The 21,621-nt window shown below is 38.4% G+C and overlaps 1 protein-coding gene and 1 pseudogene across 1 annotated transcript; one reads left to right on the top strand and one right to left on the bottom strand.

The window, feature by feature from the left end:
- The first annotated feature begins 216 nt into the window (after nt 1-216).
- LOC120123831 lies at nt 217-4,174 on the top strand (annotated as a pseudogene).
- Nucleotides 4,175-4,578: 404 nt separating this feature from the next.
- LOC120123916 (multiple organellar RNA editing factor 2, chloroplastic-like) lies at nt 4,579-21,199 on the bottom strand. Its single transcript, XM_039142703.1, is given in 6 exon segments — nt 4,579-4,708; nt 4,845-4,869; nt 20,229-20,294; nt 20,412-20,509; nt 20,759-20,828; nt 20,831-21,199. Coding segments are annotated over 6 exon segments (723 nt in total). The 5' UTR covers nt 21,165-21,199.
- Between the last annotated feature and the right edge of the window lie 422 nt (nt 21,200-21,621).

The raw sequence follows: 21,621 nt of genomic DNA, 5'->3' as shown, positions 1-21,621 counted from the left end.
AAACCCATCAAACCAGCAATGTTTCTTCTTTTTTCTTCGATTCTGTTTCGAATTTTTCCCTTTTCTGTGTCTCTCTGAACAACAAAATGCTGTCATCATAACCAACAAAATCTCTGTTCGTTTTGGTTTTTCCCTCTCTCTTTCTAAAGAGAAATGCAATCGTTTGTCCATCCGTTATCTATCCTGTCGGATAATAACCCCAACATTGATCCATTTGTTCCTGAGTTTTTCTCCGTTTTCCTCCGCCCCTTTCTCCGCCATGGGCCGCCAGGAGTACTTCTCCACCTCTCTACACCATGGCGGATCGACCCTCACCGCCGCTACTACCCCGACTCCCTCCACTAGTACTTGCACCTCCAATGACAACAACAACAATAACAATAACATGGACCTTATATGGCCCTTCGGCACGCTGGAAAATCTCGACCACGACGACATCCGCGAAGCGGCGTACGGGATATTCTTCATGGCTTGCCGTTCGTCACCGGGGTTCGGAGGTAGGAGCGCCTTGACGTTTTATTCTTCGCAGGATCGTCAAGGGAACCGGGACGGAGGATCGTCATATTCGTCGCATGGGCAGGGTCCCCGGGATCGTCGGGTAGGCGAGTGAATGCGGTGTGACGACGACACCGAAAAGTAAGATTAAAAGGGCATTGGGGTTGAAGATGTTGAAAAGATCTCCTTCACGGAGGATGTCAATGTCGACGGTAGGCTTGAGCAACGATCCCTCCGGGCTCCACCCCGCTGGTGTTACCTAGTCATGGATATGTCAATTCCGCTTTGAGTTGTAGCCCCGGAGGGTTTTCGACATTACCTCCATCGAAGTTGCCACCAACGAGGGCCACCGTCGAGGCCGAGGCGACCTTTAACGTCGGCGGAGATTATGAGGCAACAAATGAAGGTTACGGAACAATGCGACAATAGGCTTAGGAGAACTCTCATGAGGACACTTGTTGGCCAAGTAGTATAATAATATCAATGGTATCATCTACCACTATGAATGCAATGATTAATTGTGATTATGCCTTGTTTGTAATTGTTTCAACAGGTGGGAAGGAGATCGGAGACGATCATTCTTCCACTCGAGGTTCTCCGGCACTTAAAACCATCGGAGTTCAACGACATGCACGAGTATCATTCTTGGCAACGACGTCAACTTAAAATCCTAGAAGCGGGCCTCCTAAATCATCCGTCCATCCCTATCGAGAAATCGAATTCGTTAGCGATACACCTACGCGAGATAATCCGAGAGCAACATCAAGCCTATCGACACCAACAAGAACTCCGACATGATGAGGACGTTATGTAATTGCGTAGTGTCTTTATCGTGGCGAAGTGCTAACGGAGCTTCGAGCGATGTATGCCATTGGGCCGATGGGTTCCCTCTAAACATTCACATCTACATCTCCCTCCTTCAGGCCATTTTCGATATCAGGGACGACACGTTAGTCCTCGATGAGGTCGACGAGTTACTCGAGCTGATGAAAAAGGCATGGTCTACATTGGCGATCAATAGGCCAATCCACAACGTTTGTTTAACTTGGGTGCTTTTTCAGCAATATGTTGAGACGAACCAAATGGAGCCCGATCTCTTGTGCATCCTATAACATGTTGACCGAGGTGGCAATCGATGCAAAGAAGCTGGACAGAGAGGCGTCGTACGTGAAACTATTGTCGTCGATGTTGGCCTCGATGCAAAAATGGGCGGAGAAAAGGTTGCTTAATTACCATGAATATTTCAACAAACAAACAGTTGGTGGAGTTGAAAATCTTTTGCATTTGGCTTTATCATCGATGAAATTATTAGGCGAAGATGTTACAATTATGGAAGGGGAAGGAAACAAAGGGACACTTTGCTAGTCGATTCAACGAGCGATCGTGTCGATCACTACATTCGATCTTCCGTAAAAAATGCCTTCGCAAAGGTGAGTTCTACATTAACGCATGCATGTGTTAGCAAAAGAATTTATAAAATTTTAAGCGGAGAAAATATATTCTCATTTCCCGAGTTGATTGAAACAGATAATCGCAAACGAACATATGAAAAACGAGATGAAAGGAGACAGGGAAGAAGCAAGCGAGGCTCTACTTCAGTTGGCTAATGAAACCGAGGAGTTGGCCATGAGGGAGAGGGAGTTATTCAGTCCGATATTGAAGAAATGGCATCCGATAGCAGCCGGAGTTGCGGTGGGAGTGCTACACCAATGCTATGGAGCGGTGTTGAAGCAATACCTAGCCGGGACGAGTATACTCAACGGCGAGATCATCGGGGCATTACAAAGGTCTTCGAGGCTCGAAAAGGTGTTGGTACAAATGGTGGTCGAAGATTCCGAAGAGTTCGATGACGGAGTCAAAGGAATGGTTAGGGAAATGATGCCATACGAAGTTGATTCCATCATCATGAAGCTTTTGAGACAATGGATAGATGAAAGGTTAAAGCAAGGCAGAGAGTTGCTTTGTAGAGCAAAAGAAACAGAAGTGAGTCATATATATATATATATATATATTACATAAATTTACAAGCGATGAACATGAATAATCTGTGATGGGTTTTGGATATTTGCAGACATGGAACCCTAAGTCCAAATCTGAGCCATATGCACAATCAGCTGTGAAGCTAATGAATATAGCCGAGGATGGTGAATGATTTCTTTGAAATTCCAATTGGAATCACAGATGATTCTGTTCTTGACCTAGCTGAAGGCTTGGAGCATCTCTTCCAAGAATACACTACTTTTGTAGCATCATGTGGTAAGAACTTTCATCTTTATGGTTTAGGGGTTTCATGAAAAAAAACTTTCTTCTTTTGCATTCATTTAGGGTTTAGGGTTCATGAAAAAACTCACTTCTTTTGCACTCATTTTAGGGTGTAGGGATCATGAAAAAAACTTTGTTCTTTTGCGTTCATTTCAGGGTTCAGGGTTCATTAAAAGCTTTGTTCTTTTTCTCCCATTTTAGGGTTTAGGGTTTTATGCATCATTCTAAGCTTGTTTTCATGGAAAGCTTATTTTTTTTCTCTCGTTTGATTTTAGGGTCAAAGCAGAGTTATCTGCCTTCACTTCCTCCACTAACCAGATGCAGCCGAGATTCAAGATTCTCCAAGCTTTGGAGAAAGGCCAATCCATGCATAATCGGCACGGCGGGCGTGCAGAAATTCATGACGTCAGAAGGTCAAAGTCCTCGCCCATCAACAAGCCGTGGAACGCAACGCCTTTACATCCGTCTCAACACCTTGCACTACCTATCCTCCCACCTACACTCGCTCAACAAAACTCTTAGCCTCTCGCCGAGAGTCTCGACGCGGAGTCGTTTCAGCCGCAGCGTGGTGGCAGCTCATATTCTTACTTTGATCACACAACACATCCATCCAACTAGCTTGCGATCACATATCGGAAGTTGCCGCTTATCGTCTCATCTTCCTGGACTCGAGCTCTGTATTCTACGAAACCCTTTACGTCGGCGATGTGTCCAACTCGAGAATCAGACCCGCGGTTCGTATCCTAAAGCAAAACCTATCCCTCCTCACCGCCATACTGACGGACCACTCACAAGCGTTGGCGATGAAAGAAGTGATGAAAGCATCATTCGAAGCATTCCTCACGGTTTGCTCGCCGGGGAACGTCTCGAGCCTTCAACCGGTCCGACCACCAGATGATCGAAGAGGATTTCGATAGCCTGAAAAGGGTTTTTGCACTTGCGGAGAAGGGTTACTAAGCGAAGATGTGGTTCAAAGGGAGGCCGAGATAGTTGAAGGTGTGGTATCATTGTTGGCTCAAACGCTGAGCAATTAACCGAGGATTTCAGCATTGTGGCGTGCGAAACCAGTGGCATAAACTCCATCGGCTCATGCCAAAAGCTACCGATGCCACCGACGACGGGAAGGTGGAATCGGTCAGATCCAAACACAATCCTAAGAGTGTTGTGCCACAGGAATGATAGAGCAGCCAATAGCTTTTTGAAGAAATCTTTTCAATTGGCAAAAAGAAAATGATTGGGGGAAGGGAAAAACAAAATACATGTATATATATGTATATATATGCATATATGAAGAAAATGAGAGGTTTTCTAGCATTGATCTTTCATAGATGTAAATGTACTTAAAAAGTCTATGGAAATCTCAGGGGGATTATGCATTGTATTTGAATGTTATATCAAGATCTTGTTGGTTGGGGCAGAGAGAGACCAAATTGTACAATTTAAAGAGAAAAAAATCAATTTTTTTTTTGTTTTCTTAGCATTAGGGTTTTTAAATCGTTTGTTTAGGGTTATATCATATTATATTTTTATTTATTATTAATTTATTAATATTTCTTTCCTTATTTTGGATTTTTTTTGCATTTATGATATTGGAATAATTCTTTTATAATTCATAGACGAGAGAAATAATCAAAGTTAACATGAGTCGAGTTCAATGAGCATGACTTCATATAAGATCATCAGAGTTCATACAAAGCATTCAACCAAGCTCAGAATAGAACTACATTAAACATATGATGCCATTCATCATCCATACGTCCAGCAACACATCAACCTCATTGCTTCCAACTCTATACACCTATTCTTTTGTAATAGTAGGTTTCAGCGCATTCGACGTGCATGGCGGGTCCTGTCGTTGTACCTTGGTCTGTCTTGGGCCCTCTGGGGCTGTGGTTCCACCCTCCTCTGTCTTTCATACGTCCAGCAACACATCAACCTCATTGCTTCCACTCTATACACCTATTCTTTTGTAATAGTAGGTTTCAGCGCATTCGACGTGCATGGCGGTCCTGTCGTTGTACCTTGGTCTGTCTTGGGCCCTCTGGGGCTGTGGTTCCACCTCCTCTGTCTTTCGGGGACCTTTGAACATCTCGCCGTTAACAAAAAGCTCAGCTGCAAAGCAAGGTGTGAAGATCAAATACAATCTAAATAAAATAATTTATGACAAACGTTAAATCGAACGAGAAAAAATAAAATACAGAAGCCTAGATCCTCATGTTCGTAATCATGCCATGTAACATTTGTCCGAGAAAAACAACAATTGAGTAACAAAAGTAACTCTATAAATATAAAGCTCTTAAGCTTTCATTCCCCCCCCCCCAGATTCGACTGCATATATTCACTTCATCACTGATACGCCATGACGACTTTAGAGCAAAAGGGTCTAGTAAAAAACACACCAAAGCATAAGAAAATTAAGAGCTAAGATAATTGAGACAAATGCCTGCTTATCGATCAAAGAAGGAGACCACCCTAAGCTATTTGTGCAAGCCGCAAACTAATGTTTCATCTCCACCGTTGGACATCAATGTACGACGACAACAGAGGGCCGTGAAAGAAGGGCGATTTGACCAAACATATATTATTTAACTGAATATTTACCTTTTTAGCACCGATTGATATATTTCCGAGTGCACCTTTCGGCTGAGCTGGCAAAAGGCACGTCCCCGGGGACGCGCTTTACCCGTGTTTTCGCTGAGTTGGATGCCACATGTGGAAGGCGCATCCCCGGGACGCGCCTTCACTGGATTCTGATGACTCACTGCCACGCTGATATTTTGTTTAATACTAAATATTTTATTATTATTATTATTATTATAATAGTAATATATTATGTAAAGTGTTTCGATTATATGTAAGAATTATCAATGTATTTTGTTAATGTGTGTTAAAGGTGGAGTGAATTATCTACATTAATATGATAGACAATATATGAAAACCAGTTTTGATTTTATTGTAGTTATAGGAAAAATGTGAAATTATAATATTACACATATGGTTTATTATTATTTTTGATTTTGATTATCGATATATTAATTTTATCAGTTAATTATTTAAATGTTATCAATCTAGTCATCTCTTATCAATATTTAACGAAAATATTGATGCATAAGTTAATAAATTAGTATATTATAATTTAATCTTCAAGACTTACATATTTTTGAAATTAGTCTTATTGAAATTTAATTTAATAAATTTAATCCTCTAATCAGAACATGAAATGTGCATCGTATACATAAATTTTTTAATAACTTTAATTGTTTAATTTAAATTTTCTCTACTTAGAAGGTGGAATTTATTATATTTTAAAAAAATTTATAACTAATAATATTAATTATTATATTAAATAAAATATATTGAAAATATTTATGTATTTAAAAGTTAAAAAAAAGTATTTAGGTGTACATACATTAACAAATTATATAAATGCAATAACATTAAATTATTAGAAACAAAAACATTCATTTAAATACAATATTAATTCCATAAGAGTTAACGGTTATATGATGATAACAGAGCTGAACATTTTTTTTCTATTATGCCCGATATTTCTATAATGCCCACATCGTTTTTGTTCTGTTGACTTCTTTCGAATATCGATATCACAATGTATTCTAGTAGATTTTGGACGAACTGAGTCCCTCAATAGCATGGATCTGGTACAATTGTAAGCCAGTTTGAATCTCATTTGGGTTTCTTTCATTTCCTATGGGCAGAAACTCAAATTCATATACCTTGAATACTTGTGAAAGTTGGTATACGAGATCAACATAATTTTTGTAGTCCAAATGCGAATGTGAGCAAGCTGCAATGACATGAGAGCAAAGATATTTGAGTGCTTGAAAGAAACCACAATCGCACCACCTTTCTTGCAGATTAACTCTGAAAGAGTTAACTCCAATCCCTTGCAGCGGACGTGGCATTTCGGTTACACGAAACAATTCATGGAAGTTAATAAATTAGTATAATTATATATTTAATCTTCAAGACTTACATATTTTATGAAATTAGTCTTATTGAAAATTTAATTTAATAAATTTAATCCTCTAATCAGAACATGAAATGGTCATCGTATACATAAATTTTTTAATAACTTTTAATTTGTTTAATTTAATATTTTTCTCTACTTAGAAGGTGGAATTATTATTATATTTTAAAAAAATTATAACTAATAATATTATTATATTAAATAATATTGAAATATTTATGTATTTAAAAGTTAAAAAAATTATTTAGGTGTACATACATTAACAAATTATAAATGCAATAACATTAAATTATTAGAAACAAAACATTCATTTAAATACAATATTAATTACATAAGAGTTAACGGTTATATGATGATAACAGCTGAACATTTTTTTCTATTATGCCCGATATTTCTATAATGCCACATCGTTTTGTTCTGTTGACTTCTTCCGAATATCGATATCACAATGTATTCTAGTAGATTTTGGACGAACTGAGTCCCTCAATAGCAATGGATCTGGTACAATTGTAAGCCAAGTTTGAATCTCATTTGGGTTTCTTTCATTTCCTATGGGCAGAAACTCAAATTCATATACCTTGAATACTTGTGAAAGTTGGTATACGAGATCAACATAATTTTTGTAGTCCAAATGCGAATGTGAGCAAGCTGCAATGACATGAGAGCATAGATATTTGAGTGCTTGAAAGAAACCACAATCGCACCACCTTTCTTGCAGATTAACTCTGAAAGAGTTAGCTCCAATCCCTTGCAGCGGACGTGGCATTTCGGTTACACGAAACAATTCATGGGTGCGAGAAAAATTTGTAACTAACATCCCATTTGATGCAACCACTTTTTTCTATAAATCAACTACTAGTCTTGGGTGGTAAATATGGCTGTTTTGCATCCAAGTAAGAGCTTGTCCACCGAGCTTTGCAAAGAGTTGACCCAAACGAAAATAAATCGTTTTAACCAACGCCGTGACTGGTAAATGACGCGCCCCCTTTAAGGTTGAATTTATTGCTTCAGCCAAGTTTGTTGTCATATGACCATAGCGATACCCCCCGTCATATGCATTTGTCCACATTTCTTTGCTGATGTCTATAATGTACTCGCACCCCTTCTTATTTTTGCCAAACAATTCTTGTAGCATCGACTCAAACCTTTGAGGTAAGAGTTCGTAACCTAAGCCATTAGGAATATGTAATAGTTAATATGAAGTATAAATAAGTAATAAGAAATTGATAGAAAAATTGGGAAAAAGTAACATACCCATCCGCACGACTAACTGACGTTCATCGTTCTTCTTGTATTTTCCGTAATAGTTTGCAGCAATATGACGGACACAATAACGATGTTGAACATGTGGAGGTCTATCCATTGTACCCAAAGGTCCATTGTTTTTATCCCGGCCTGAAATAATGCATACTCGTTCCCTGGTGACAACATGTAAACGTAAATTTTTAAGGAAAAAAACCCAAGACTCAGTGTCTTCTCCTTGAACGAGGGCAAACGCAACAGGAAGAATATTGCGGTTTCCATCTTGGACCACAACCAATAATAAAACTTGCTTGTATTTTCCATACAAGAAAGTACCATCAATTTGGACAACTGGTTTACAATACTTGACTGCATTAATACACTGAGGGTAAGTCCAAAAGACACGGTAAAATTGGCAGCGACCGCGAACCATTCGATCATTCACGTAATGATGTTGAGTTTCGAACTCAACAATTGTCCCGGGATTAAGTCTTTGCACAACATGAAACCAACTGGGCAGCTTGTTGTAAGAGGAATCCCATTCGCCATGAAGTTTGCAAATGGCATTCTGTTTTGCCAACCACGCTTTTTTATATGAGACAGTGTACCCATATTGTGACTGTATAGCAGAAATCAACACTGCAACAGCTATATGAGAGCTTTGCTTCACAATGGGCATGATTGCTTGGCAAATAATGTTGGAGTCCAAGTTGGGATGATCCTGGTTTATACCTGTTGCACAACATGTATGAGGACCGTTGTATCTGGTTAGTTCCCATAAGTTGCTCTTCCTCTTCCTCTTTGATACATGGACCATCCATTGACATCCGTTGTCACGTTGGACGCAGTAGCAGACATATTTCTACGTGTTAGATCGATCAACTCGGGACTTAACTGAGGTACGAATATTGTAACTCTTTATTGCCATCATTGCTTCCTCCTTCGATGCGAACTCCATTCCAATATGTAAATTACCGTCATTGACTAATGATTGAAGTCCATAGTTGCCAACATCAGGAAGATCTGGAAATTCAGGCTCATACATTGCATCATAATCAGCCTCATACATATGTGCAGGAAGTTCGGCTGGTGTTGTATTTATCGGAACGTCATTCTCGTCATCATCAGAATGTACGTTAAACTGTGGTGAGTCAGGTTCAATGAATAATCATGTTTCAGCACCATCTGTACCTGGCTCCCGAAGAGGTTCTTCTGGTGGAGATGAGGGTTCCTCCGATAATCCAATATTGAGGTCAAATAAGTTCCCGCTTGCGTGTCCTTCCCTTGAACTTGAGGCCATTGTATCATGTGGGATGTGAATAGACTGCTATCTCGTTGGCATTTCCATATGTAAGTCGAAAACATTGGCAGATGAATGTCTGCCCCTTGAAGTAGAAGAGATGTTGCCATATGGATTATTGGTGAAGCCACGTGGGTTGAGATCATAAGCAGTTGCAGATGAATGCCTTCCTATTGAACTTGATGTCATGGTATCTGGCGTTGGATCCGCCATTAATGATGTGAAATCATTACAAATCAATTGTGTCGAGCTATCAACTTGATCAGCTTGATATGCAATGCCAAAGTGAGAGGAATATGAGAGACCACGAGTTGCACGAACCTCAATAAAAGTAGTACATTCAATAAGAGATTGTGAACTCCCCATATGAGCATCAACCATCATAGAAACATCATCATCATTTGAAAGCTGAAATGATGTATACGTGAGCGGAAAAAGTTCAGTAGGAAATCTGTACTGAAGTAAAGATAGTCTTCTCTGGCCTGCTACACGAATCTTTAACGAAATTTTTGTGATTAACTCCTCAATTATGATGTTTCTCTTCAAGGTTAAGGGGATATAATGATCTGACTAAAAAACAACCCCCTCTTCAGCTTCCTTAATTTCTCCATCATACAAAACAACAGCAGAAAGACGACTCATTTTCAGAGAATTTGAGAATTTGAAAGCTTGTGAACTGAAGTTTGTTTTGAAAGTTTATAATACGTTGCATATAATAGTGTCTATAATCGGAGTACTATTCATATGAAGGCGCGTTCCAGGGGGCGCGCCTTCTATTATTTTGTCAGAGAATATGTTATCATTGCCCTATTATGTCACTCATGTCCCTCGGGGATACTATTCATATCAGTACCTATTATTTCTCAGGGGATTTGAAGGCGCGTTCACGGGGGCGCGCCTTCCATTAATTTGTCAGAAAATATGTTATCATTGCCCTATTATGTCACTCAATTCCCTCGGGGACACTATTCATATCATTATCTATTATTTCTCAGGGGACTTAAAGGCGCGTTCCGGCGGCGTGCCTTCCATTATTTTGTCAGAGAATATGTTATCATTGCCCTATTATGTCACTCATGTCCCTCGGGGACTATTCATATCATTACCTATCATTTTCAAGGGACTTGAAGGCGCGTTCCCAGGGGCGCGCCTTCCATTATTTTGTCAGAGAATATGTTATCATTGCCCTATTATGTCACTCATGTCCCTCGGAGACACTATTCATATCAGTACCTATTATTTCTCAGGGGACTTGAAGGCGCGTTCCCGGGGGCGCGCCTTCCATTATTTTGTCAGAGAATATGTTATCATTGCCCTATTATGTCACTCATGTCCCTCGGGGATACTATTCTATCAGTACCTATTATTTCTCAGGGGACTTGAAGGCGCGTTCCTGGGGGCGCGCCTTCCATTATTTTGTCAGAGAATATGTTATCATTGACCAAAATTTAACTTCTTTTGAAAATTCAGCAAGTTAAGAATAAATTATACATATAGATTAATTTTAGTTCATAACTTAAATTAAAACGTTATGTGAAGTTTTAATAAATTAGATAAAATGTTATGGATAAATTGAATAAATGTGAAGTGATAAGTTGATTGTGACATTGAAATTGTATGGAATGAGCATCGAGATGTTTTACGAATAAATGTGAAGTGATAAGTTGATTTTAATGTATACGTTTTAATATATATGTTAATGATAAAATCATATGTATGGATAAATTTAATTTCAATTTAAGTATTGTGAACTATAATTTGAATATAATTTTAAATAATATTATTTTTATTTTAAATTTTGAATAATATAATTTGTATTTTAAAAACATTTAATGTTAAATGTGAATAAAAAATAACATTAAAAATATGTATGTAACAACCATGAAACATTTAAATAACATAACAAAATTACATAAAATTCTGAAATATAACTATTTAAATAACATTAAAATACAACTGGATCACCGATGTCGTCTTCTCGAATGAGTTCCACATGGCGGTGGTTGTCTATTTCGTGGAGGATTTCTTCGTGGAACTTGTTCTTCAGTCTTCTCATCTTCACTATCATCATCAGTAGTATTTTCTTCATTTAGTGTAGATGACGCTGAAGGGGCTGTATAAAATAACGACCCTGGAGGAGTGCAAGTAACAATCCCACCGCTCCCCGGGAACTGTGGAAACATTGACCATCGATGTCTGTGATCCAGATGGAGATTGAGGTGTCTGCGGAGAAGCACCACCAGCCAAATAAGATGCATATGAACCATATGTTAGATCATTAAACATAGTCGTATATGCACCTCCATATGGTATAAAATCCTGCGGGCTAGGCATGTAACCTGGCGGGCTAGGAATGTAACCCTGCGGGCTCGAAATGTAACCCTGCGGAGATGGCATATGAACTGGTGGGCTTGGCATATGAAGTGGAGGGCTGGGCATGTACCCCTGCGGCATCGACGGATAAGGATGTTGTGGTGGGACTGATGCAGAACCGGTAGCGCCTTCTCTCCGTCCACGCGTCGGGGGACGAAGATATTGAGACGGTTGACGTCTTTCTCGGCGCCTAGGAATGTTAACCCCTCGTGCTTCCGTCGAAAGTAGAAATGGCTTCCCATTTTTATTAAACCAGTCCATATAGTTATCCGTAACCATATGACCAGTTTCAACGTAATATTGTCGAGGGGCCAACAGTGTATATCGATTTTCCCAAAGCACAATCCAATCTATGTGTCTCACCACCCAGTTAACCTCTTTCTTTCCTCGTCTATCTATGTTATGCACGTCGTCTAAATTCCTAGGTACTCCAGGAATATATTGCGTACAACCATACTGACGGAGCACGCGATCAACTGGATGCCACTCAATAATAGCATAACATATAAGAGGTATAACCGATATCCATACCTCTAATGACCCACTAAGGTGGGGTGGGATGCAAACCTTCACTTCATCGCTCGCATAAGGTATCCACTGAAACTGAAATATAAATATACAATTCAAATAAATAAAATATTCTAATTATATTTAGCATTTTAAATTAAAATATTTAAACAGATTTAAAAGCATACTTCAGACCTAAGTTTCGTATCAATAAGTAAACGAATTTCCTCTAACCCAGTAGGTATACTTTTATGGTTCTTTCTTTTCATCGACCACCTATGAAATATAATATAAACTAAATATCACCCTATTTAATTGAAAATATTTAAATCAAAATTTAGTTAGAAAATTACCTCAACAATAAGGGGAATACGTATGGTTCATTCACGATAGGGCATAAGAAAGGCATGCGGAACCACGCCCATGATTGTAGAAGCAGGAGACATCCATCGATAGCAGTTTTCTTATAATTCGTCGCCCGACACATTTCTCTAAAGAGAAATGCCAAAACTGCAGCGCCCCAACTATATCTTCCAGCTTCATCAAAATCGATCAGATGCCGCAACCACATACAATGCACCTGGTTGCGAGATTTGTCGGGCATCAATATTCCTCCATTATTTGTAGAATATATTCCGAGCACATGCCTTTGCTTGATCATCTGAAGCATTTTCATTTAAAACCTCAAAATTAGCTTTCAAATAGTTAGAGAATTTGAGTTATATAAGAGAGAAGAATATGATTTTGGTGTGAAGAATGAGGGAGGGTTGAGAGGGTTTATATAGGGGAGGAGGAGGGGTAGAATAGCTTTATCTTGGTTGAAAGCTAATTTGAGGTTTAAATGAAAATGCTTCAGAGGATCAAACAAAGGCATGTGCTCGGGCATATATTCTACGAATAATTGGAGGAATATTGATGCCCGACAAATCTCACAACCAGGTGCATTGTATGTGGTTGCGGCATCTAATCGATTTTGATGAAGCTGGAAGATATAGTTGGAGCGCTACAGTTTTGGCATTTCTCTTTAGAGAAATGTGTCGGGTGACGAATTATAAGAAAACTGCTATCGGTGGATGTCTCTTGCTTCTACAATCATGGGTGTGGTTCCGCATGCCTTTCTTATGCCCGATCGTGAATGAACCATACGTATTCCCCTTATTGTTGAGGTAATTTTCGAACTAAATTTTGATTTAAATATTTTCAATTAAATAGGGGATATTTAGTTTATGTTATATTTTATAGGCGGTCGATGAAAAGAAAGAACCATAAAAGTATACCTACTGGGTTAGAGGAAATTTGTTTACTTATTGATACGAAAGATGGGTCTGAGGTATGTTTTTAAATCTGTTTAAATATTAATATTTTAATTTCAAATGCTAGATATAATTAAAATATTTTATTTATTTGAATTGCATATTTATATTTCAGTTTCAGTGGATACCTTATGCGAGCGATGAAGTGAAGGTTTGCATCCCACCCCACCTTAGTGGGTCATTAGAGGTATGGATATCGGTTATACCTCTTATATGTTATGCTATTATTGAGTGGCATCCAGTTGATCGCGTGCTCCGTCAGTATGGTTGTACGCAATATATTCCTGGAGTACCTAGGAATTTAGACGACGTGCATAACATAGATAGACGAGGAAAGAAAGAGGTTAACTGGGTGGTGAGACACATAGATTGGATTGTGCTTTGGGAAAATCGATATACACTGTTGGCCCCTCGACAATATTACGTTGAAACTGGTCATATGGTTACGGATAACTATATGGACTGGTTTAATAAAAATGGGAAGCCATTTCTACTTTCGACGGAAGCACGAGGGGTTAACATTCCTAGGCGCCGAGAAAGACGTCAACCGTCTCAATATCTTCGTCCCCCGACGCGTGGACGGAGAGAAGGCGCTACCGGTTCTGCATCAGTCCCACCACAACATCCTTATCCGTCGATGCCGTAGGGGTACATGCCCAGCCCTCCACTTCATATGCCAAGCCCACCAGTTCATATGCCATCTCCGCAGGGTTACATTCCGATCCCGCAGGGTTACATTCCTAGACCGTAGGGTTACATTCCTAACCCACCAGGTTACATTCCGAGCCCGCAGGGTTACATTCCTAGCCCGCAGGGTTTTATACCATATGGAGGTGTATATACGACTATGTTTAATGATCCAACATATGGTTCATATGCATCTTATTTGGCTGGTGGTGCTTCTCCGCAGACACCTCAATCTCCATCTGGATCACAGACATCGATGCCAATGTTTCCACAGTTTTCACAGTTCCCGGGGAGCGGTGGGATTGTTACTAGCACTCCTCCAGTGTCGTTATTTTATACAGGCCCTTTAGCCCCTTCAGCGTCATCTACACCAAATGAAGAAAATGCTGCTGATGATGATAGTGAAGATGAGGAGACTGAAGAACAAGTTCCACGAAGAAATCCTTCACGAAATAGACAACCACTGCCATGTAGAACTCATTCGAGAAGACGACATCGGTGATCCAGTTGTACTTTAATGTTATTTAAATAGTTATATTTCAGAATTTTATGTAATTTGGTTATGTTATTTAAATGTTTCATGGTTGTTACATACATAATTTTAATGTTATTTTTTATTCACATTTAACATTAAATGTTTGATAAATATTTGTAAAATACAAATTATATTATTCGAAATTTAAAATAAAAATAAAAATAATATTATTCGAAATTTAAAATTATATTCCAATTATAGTTCACAATACATAAATTGAAATTAAATTTATCCATACATATGATTTTATCATTAACATATATATTAAAACATATACATTAAAATCAACTTATCACTTCACATTTATTCGTAAAAATATTTCGATGCTCATTCCATACAATTTAAATGTCACAATCAACTTATCACTTCACATTTATTCAATTTATCCATAACATTTTATCTAATTTATTCAAATTTCACATAACGTTTTAATTTAAGTTATGAACTTAAATTAATCTATATGTATAATTTATTCTTAACTTGCTGAACTTTCAAAACAAGTTAAATTTTGGTTATAATTTACATGATTTCACAATCCATCTAGTGTCCCCGAGGGACATGAGTGACATAATAAGGCGATGATAACATATTCTCTGATAAAATAATGGAAGGCGCGCCCCCGGGAACGCGCCTTCAAGTCTCCTGAGAAATAATAGGTACTGATATGAATAGTATCCCCGAGGGATATGAGTGACATAATAGGGCAATGATAACATATTCTCTGACAAAATAATGGAAGGCGCCCCCCCGGGAACGCGCCTTCAAGTCCCCTGAGAAATAATAAGTACTGATATGAATAGTGTCCCCGAGGGACATGAGTGACATAATATGGCAATGATAACATATTCTCTGACAAAATAATGGAAGGCGCGCCCCCAGGAACGTGCCTTCAAGACCCTTGAGAAATAATAGGTAATGATATGAATAGTGTCCCCGAGGGACATGAGTGACATAATAGGGCAATGATAACATATTTTCTGACAAAATAATGGAAGGCGCACCCCCGGAAACGCGTCTTTAAGTCCCTTGAGAAATAATAGGTAATGATATGAATAGTGTCCCTGAGGGACATGAGTGACATAATAGGGCAATGATAATATATTCTCTAACAAAATAATGGAAGACGCACCCCCGGGAACACGCCTTCAAGTCCCCTGAGAAATAATAGGTACTGATATGAATAGTCCCCGAGGGACATGAGTGACATAATAGGGCAATGATAGCATATTCTCTGACAAAATAATGGAAGGCGCGCCCCCGGGAACGCGCCTTCATGTGAATAGTACTCCGATTATAGACACTATTATATGCAACGTATTATAAACTTTCAAAACAAACTTCAGTTCACAAGTTTTCAAATTCTCAAACTCTAAATTCTCAAATTCTCTGAAAATGAGTCGTCTTTCTGATGTTGTTTTGTATGATGGAGAAATTAAGGAAGCTGAAGAGGGGGTTGTTTTTTAGTCAGATCATTATATCCCCTTAACCTTGAAGAGAAACATCACAATTAAGGAGTTAATCACAAAAATTTCGTTAAAGATTCTTGTAGCATGCCAGAGAAGACTATCTTCACTTCAGTACATATTTCCTACTGAACTTTTTCCGCTCACGTATACATCATTTCAGCTTTCAAACGATGATGATGTTTCTATGATGATTGATGCTCATATGGGGAGTTCACAATCTCTTATTGAAATGTATGCCACTTTTATTGAGGTTCGTGCAACTCGTGGTCTCTCATATTCCTCTCACTTTGGCATTGCATATCAAGTTGATCAAGTTGATAGCTCGACACAACTGATCTGTAATGATTTCACATCATTAATGGCGGATCCAACGCCAGATACCATGCCATCAAGTTCAATAGGAAGGCATTCATCTGCAACTGCTTATAATCTCAACCCACGTTGCTTCACCAATAATCCATATGGCAATCTCTTCTACTTCAAGGGGCAGACATTCATCTGCCAATGTTTTCAACTTACATATGGAAATGCCAACGAGACGGCAGTCTATTAACATCCTACATGATACAATGGCCTCAAGTTCAAAGGGAGGACACGCAAGCGGGAGCTTATTTGACCTCAACATTGGATTATCGGAGGAACCCTCATCTCCACAAGAAGAACCTCTTCGGGAGCCAGGTACAGATGGTGTTGAAACGGGATTATTCGTTAAACCTGACTCACCACAGTTTAACGTACATTCTGATGATGACGAGGATGACGTTCCGATAAATACAACACCAGCCGAACTTCCTGCACATGTATGAGGCTGATTATGAAGCAATGTATGAGCCTGAATTTCCAGATCTTCCTGATGTTGGCAACTATGGACTTCAATCATTAGTCAATGACGGTAATTTACATATTGGAATGGAGTTCGCATCGAAGGAGGAAGCAATGATGGCAATAAAGAGTTACAATATTCGTAACTCAGTTAAGTCCCGAGTTGATCGATCTAACACGGAGAAATATGTCTGCTACTGCGTCCAACGTGACAACGGATGTCAATGGATGGTCCGTGTATCAAAGAGGAAGAACAACTCATGGGAACTAACCAGATACAACTGTCCTCATACATGTTGTGCAACAGGTATAAACCAGGATCATCCCAACTTGGACTCCAACATTATTTGCCAAGCAATCATGCCCATTGTAAAGCAAAGCTCTCATATAGCTGTTGCAGTGTTGATTTCTGCTATACAGTCACAATATGGGTACACCGTCTCTATAAAAAAGCGTGGTTGGCAAAACAGAATGCCATTTGCAAACTCATGGCGAATGGGATTCCTCTTACAATGAGCTGCCCAGTTGGTTTCATGTTGTGCAAAGACTTAATCCCGGGATAATTGTTGAGTTCGAAACTCAACATCATTACGTGAATGATCGAATGGTTCGCGATCGCTGCCAATTTTACCGTATCTTTGGACTTACCCTCAGTGTATTAATGCAGTCAAGTACTGTAAACCAGTTGTCCAAATTGATGGTACTTTCTTGTATGGGAAATACAAGCAAATTTATTATTGGCTGTGGTCCAAGATGAAAACCGCAATATTCTTCCTGTTGCGTTTGCCCTCGTTCAATGAGAAGACACTGAGTCTTGGTCTTTTTTCCTTAAAAATTTCGTTTACATGTTGTCACCAGGGAACGAGTATGCATTATTTCAGACCGAGGAGCCGGGATAAAAGCAGCAATGTACTCTTTGGGTACAATGTATAGACCTCCACATGTTCAACATCGTTATTGTGTCTGTCATATTGCAGCAAACTATTACGGAAAATACAAGAAGAACGATGAACGTCAGTTAGTCGTGCGGATGGGTATGTTACTTTTTCCCAATTTTCTATCAATTTCTTATTACTTATTTATACTTCATATTAACTATTACATTCCTAATGGCTTAGGTTACGAACTCTTACCTCAAAGGTTTGAGTCGATGCTACAAGAGCTGTTTGGCAAAAATAAGAAGGGGTGCGAGTACATTATGGACTTCAACAAAGAAATGTGGACAAATGCATATGACGGGGGGTATCGCTATGGCCATATGACAACAAACTTAGCTGAAGCAATAAATTCAACCTTAAAGGGGGCGCGTCATTTACCAGTCACGACGTTGGTTAAAACGACTTATTTTCGTTTGGGTCAACTCTTTGCAAAGCTCGATGGACAAGCTCTTACTTGGATGTAAAACGACCATATTTACCACCCAAGACTAGTAGTTGATTTACAGAAAAAAGTGGCTGCATCAAATGGGATGTTAGTTACAAATTTTTCTCGCACCCATGAATTGTTTCATTTAACCGAAATGTCACGTCCGCTGCAAGGGATTGGAGCTAACTCTTTCAGAGTTAATCTACAAGAGAGGTGGTGCGATTATGGTTTCTTTCAAGCACTCAAATATCCATGCTCTCATGTCATCGTAGCTTGCTCACATTCGCATTTGGACTACAAAAATTATGTTGATCCCGTATACCAACTTTCACAAGTATTCAAGGTATATGAATTTGAGTTTCCGCCCATAGGAAACGAAAGAGACCCAAATGAGATTCAAACTTGGCTTACAATTGTACCAGATCCGTTGCTATTGATGGACTCAAGTCGTCCAAAATCTACTAGAATACATTGTGATATGGATATTCGGGATAAGTCAACAAAACAAAAACGATGTGGGCATTGTAGAAACATCGTGCCTCTCCACATGGAAGGTGAAAAGTGTGTGTCTCGGGCCTCCACCTCTCAATCAGTGAAGAAATTAGGACAGGTACGAGTTTACAACCGTCAATATTTGTTGCAATATACCCGAACCCGGTAGAAGCCAAATATGACAAAATACGTTCCGGTGTCGGTATACGTGGATTTTTAATAAAAGTCTAAAATACGATCAGTATCCTAAATAATATACATTATAAAAAATTAAAATTAATATAAATTCATAATAACTTTAAAATAAAAATAAATTTAAATATTAACATTAATTATAAAAAATATTATCATATTGCTAAAATGTCTAGAGATATGATCAATATCCAATCGCAACAGCATTTCGTTTTCTATTATAACTGTAGACAAAACAATATAATTAGCACACAAAAAAATTAATAATTCTAATTAAATAATAATTATAAATATTATTTTAATAAAAAATAATATTACATAAATATTATATAAATATAATAACTATTTAAAAAATACTAACATAAAAATAAATTTCTTACCACTAATAACAAATTTAAAACTCAAATAGTTATAGAATTTGAGTTATATAAGAGAGGAGAATATGATTTTGGTGTGAAGAATGGGAGGGTTGAGGGGGTTTATATAGGGGAGGAGGAGGGGTAGTTAGGGAAAACGGATGGGGTATTTATGACATTTAATGGAAGGCGCGTCCCGGGGATGCGCCTTCCACACGTGGCATCCAACTCAGCGAAACACGAGTAAAGAGCGTCCCCGAGGACGCGCCTTTCGCCAACTCAGCCGAAAGGGTGCCACTTCGGGAAATATATATCAAACGGTGCTAAAAAAGTAAATATTCGATAAATATATGTCAGTTTGGTCAAATCGCCTGAAAGAAGCAGTTGATGCAAGTCCATTAGCATTCAAAACTATACACTACTTGCATGACATTTTAGATTTCCAAGATGGAACATATACTTATACCAGGGCAAAATAATAGAACAAGAATTAGTCCACTTTTAATGGTGGAAACTATATATTACTATTTTTCCACACTGATCCGAATTGGAAAAAAAAGCACAAAACCATTAGAGACCTTTTAAATCCATTAGCATTCAAAGTATTGTCTATACGGCTCTTTCGATTTGTAAAGATGAACTACCATGTACTACTGTCTAAACCAGAACCAACCATGAACCATTGAGTATAACACTCTAGCTAAGTACTTGTATAGGTACCTTCCTTAGGTCAACTAAAACAAATAGAACATTCTCATTATCAAGAACAATTAACATTACAAGCAAATACTAAGTTTGCAAAACTGCTTATTCGAAAGAAAAAAAGAGCTTACCTCCATAATCCTTGTATTCAGGATCAACATAAGAATCCGGAAGCACAAATAGAACATCGGGCAATCCTATTGAGTATTGGCAAGAAAAAGAACAAAAATTATACACTGCTGGCCATAAACTTCAAGCATAAAAGGAAAATAAAGAAACAAATCCAACAACTGAAAGAAAATTAAAGGCAAGACCTTCTAACTTATTCGAGGTCTCTTCGTCAATCTCGCAACGGAATCCAAAGTATCTCTCACAGGAAACATTGTATATCTTCTTCTTAGCTTCCTCTTCACTAACATGAAGCAAATAACATGCAACTCAAACACAATAATCTCGAAAATCAAACTGTCAATATAATGCAAGCAATAGCAAAGAACCTCAATAAATTGCATCACCAATCATGCTAAAGAATCAATCTTTAAGAAAACAATGACAAACCCAGAATAATTAACTTAAAAAACCAAGCTATTATGTTCTTTTTCAAATTTACACCGTAAGTTTTTTGCCCATTTTCTCACACTTTCACAGTATCCAAACATACCTGCCGATGACTTTAGCAAGGGTTTTGATATAACAATCAATCATTTACTGTTTAGTAGCCCCTTCTCCACAATAAGCCAATGCTCATAATCACACCCCGGAAAAAGCGGGGCCATTTCGGTAGGAAGCCGGTCACTGAAGTTTGACCCCGAGTTAAGTGGGGAGTAAGCCGAGTTCCCGGAACGGTTGACGCGGCATCGGATGGAGGTGAAGCGCGCGGCGGCGAGAGGGAGAGATCGGACGGCGTGGGAAAGAGGGGTAAGAGAGCGACGGTAGAGGAGGGGAGAAGGAATGGGAGGAGGGTGGGTAATGGAGGTGGTTGAGAGGAGGCGTTTGGGAAGGAGGAAAGATGAAGCAAGATGGCGCGTGAGGCTGGAGGTGGCGGCGCGTTTTAGGGGTTGGGCCATGTTGAGAGAGATCCTGGATGGAGAGAGTGAAGAGAAAAGGGCTTTGGCATGCTACGCAATAAACCAAACACGATAATACAGTATTTTCGGACCAATAATCTTATCTTCATAAATCAAACACCCAAGTATAATCGGATAAAAAACATAAATGGCATATCAATTATAGGATATTAATTTAATAATTTTTTGATTATTAAAAATTATAAAATAATTCTTTAATTATTGAGTATTATTTTGTTGAGTATTTTAATTATTAAAAGTTATAAAATAGTCATCCGATAATTCATTATGTTTCAAACTCATCATTTTCTATTAAAAAATTTGTAGTTGTTTATGATGGGCGTTAACATGATGACTAGAATATAATAGTTGTTTGAAATTTTAAGATCAAATTTTATCATATCACAGTTAATAAATTTACGTTCAGCTTAGAACATCATTCATTTTTTAGCGAAAA

Source organism: Hibiscus syriacus, unplaced genomic scaffold, assembly GCF_006381635.1.
Source record: "Hibiscus syriacus cultivar Baekdansim isolate YM2019G1 unplaced genomic scaffold, ASM638163v2 tig00110403_pilon, whole genome shotgun sequence".
In the NCBI taxonomy this organism is placed as follows: domain Eukaryota; kingdom Viridiplantae; phylum Streptophyta; class Magnoliopsida; order Malvales; family Malvaceae; genus Hibiscus; species Hibiscus syriacus.
Note: the sequence above shows the minus strand (reverse complement) of the source record. Positions and strands in the feature narration are given on the sequence as shown.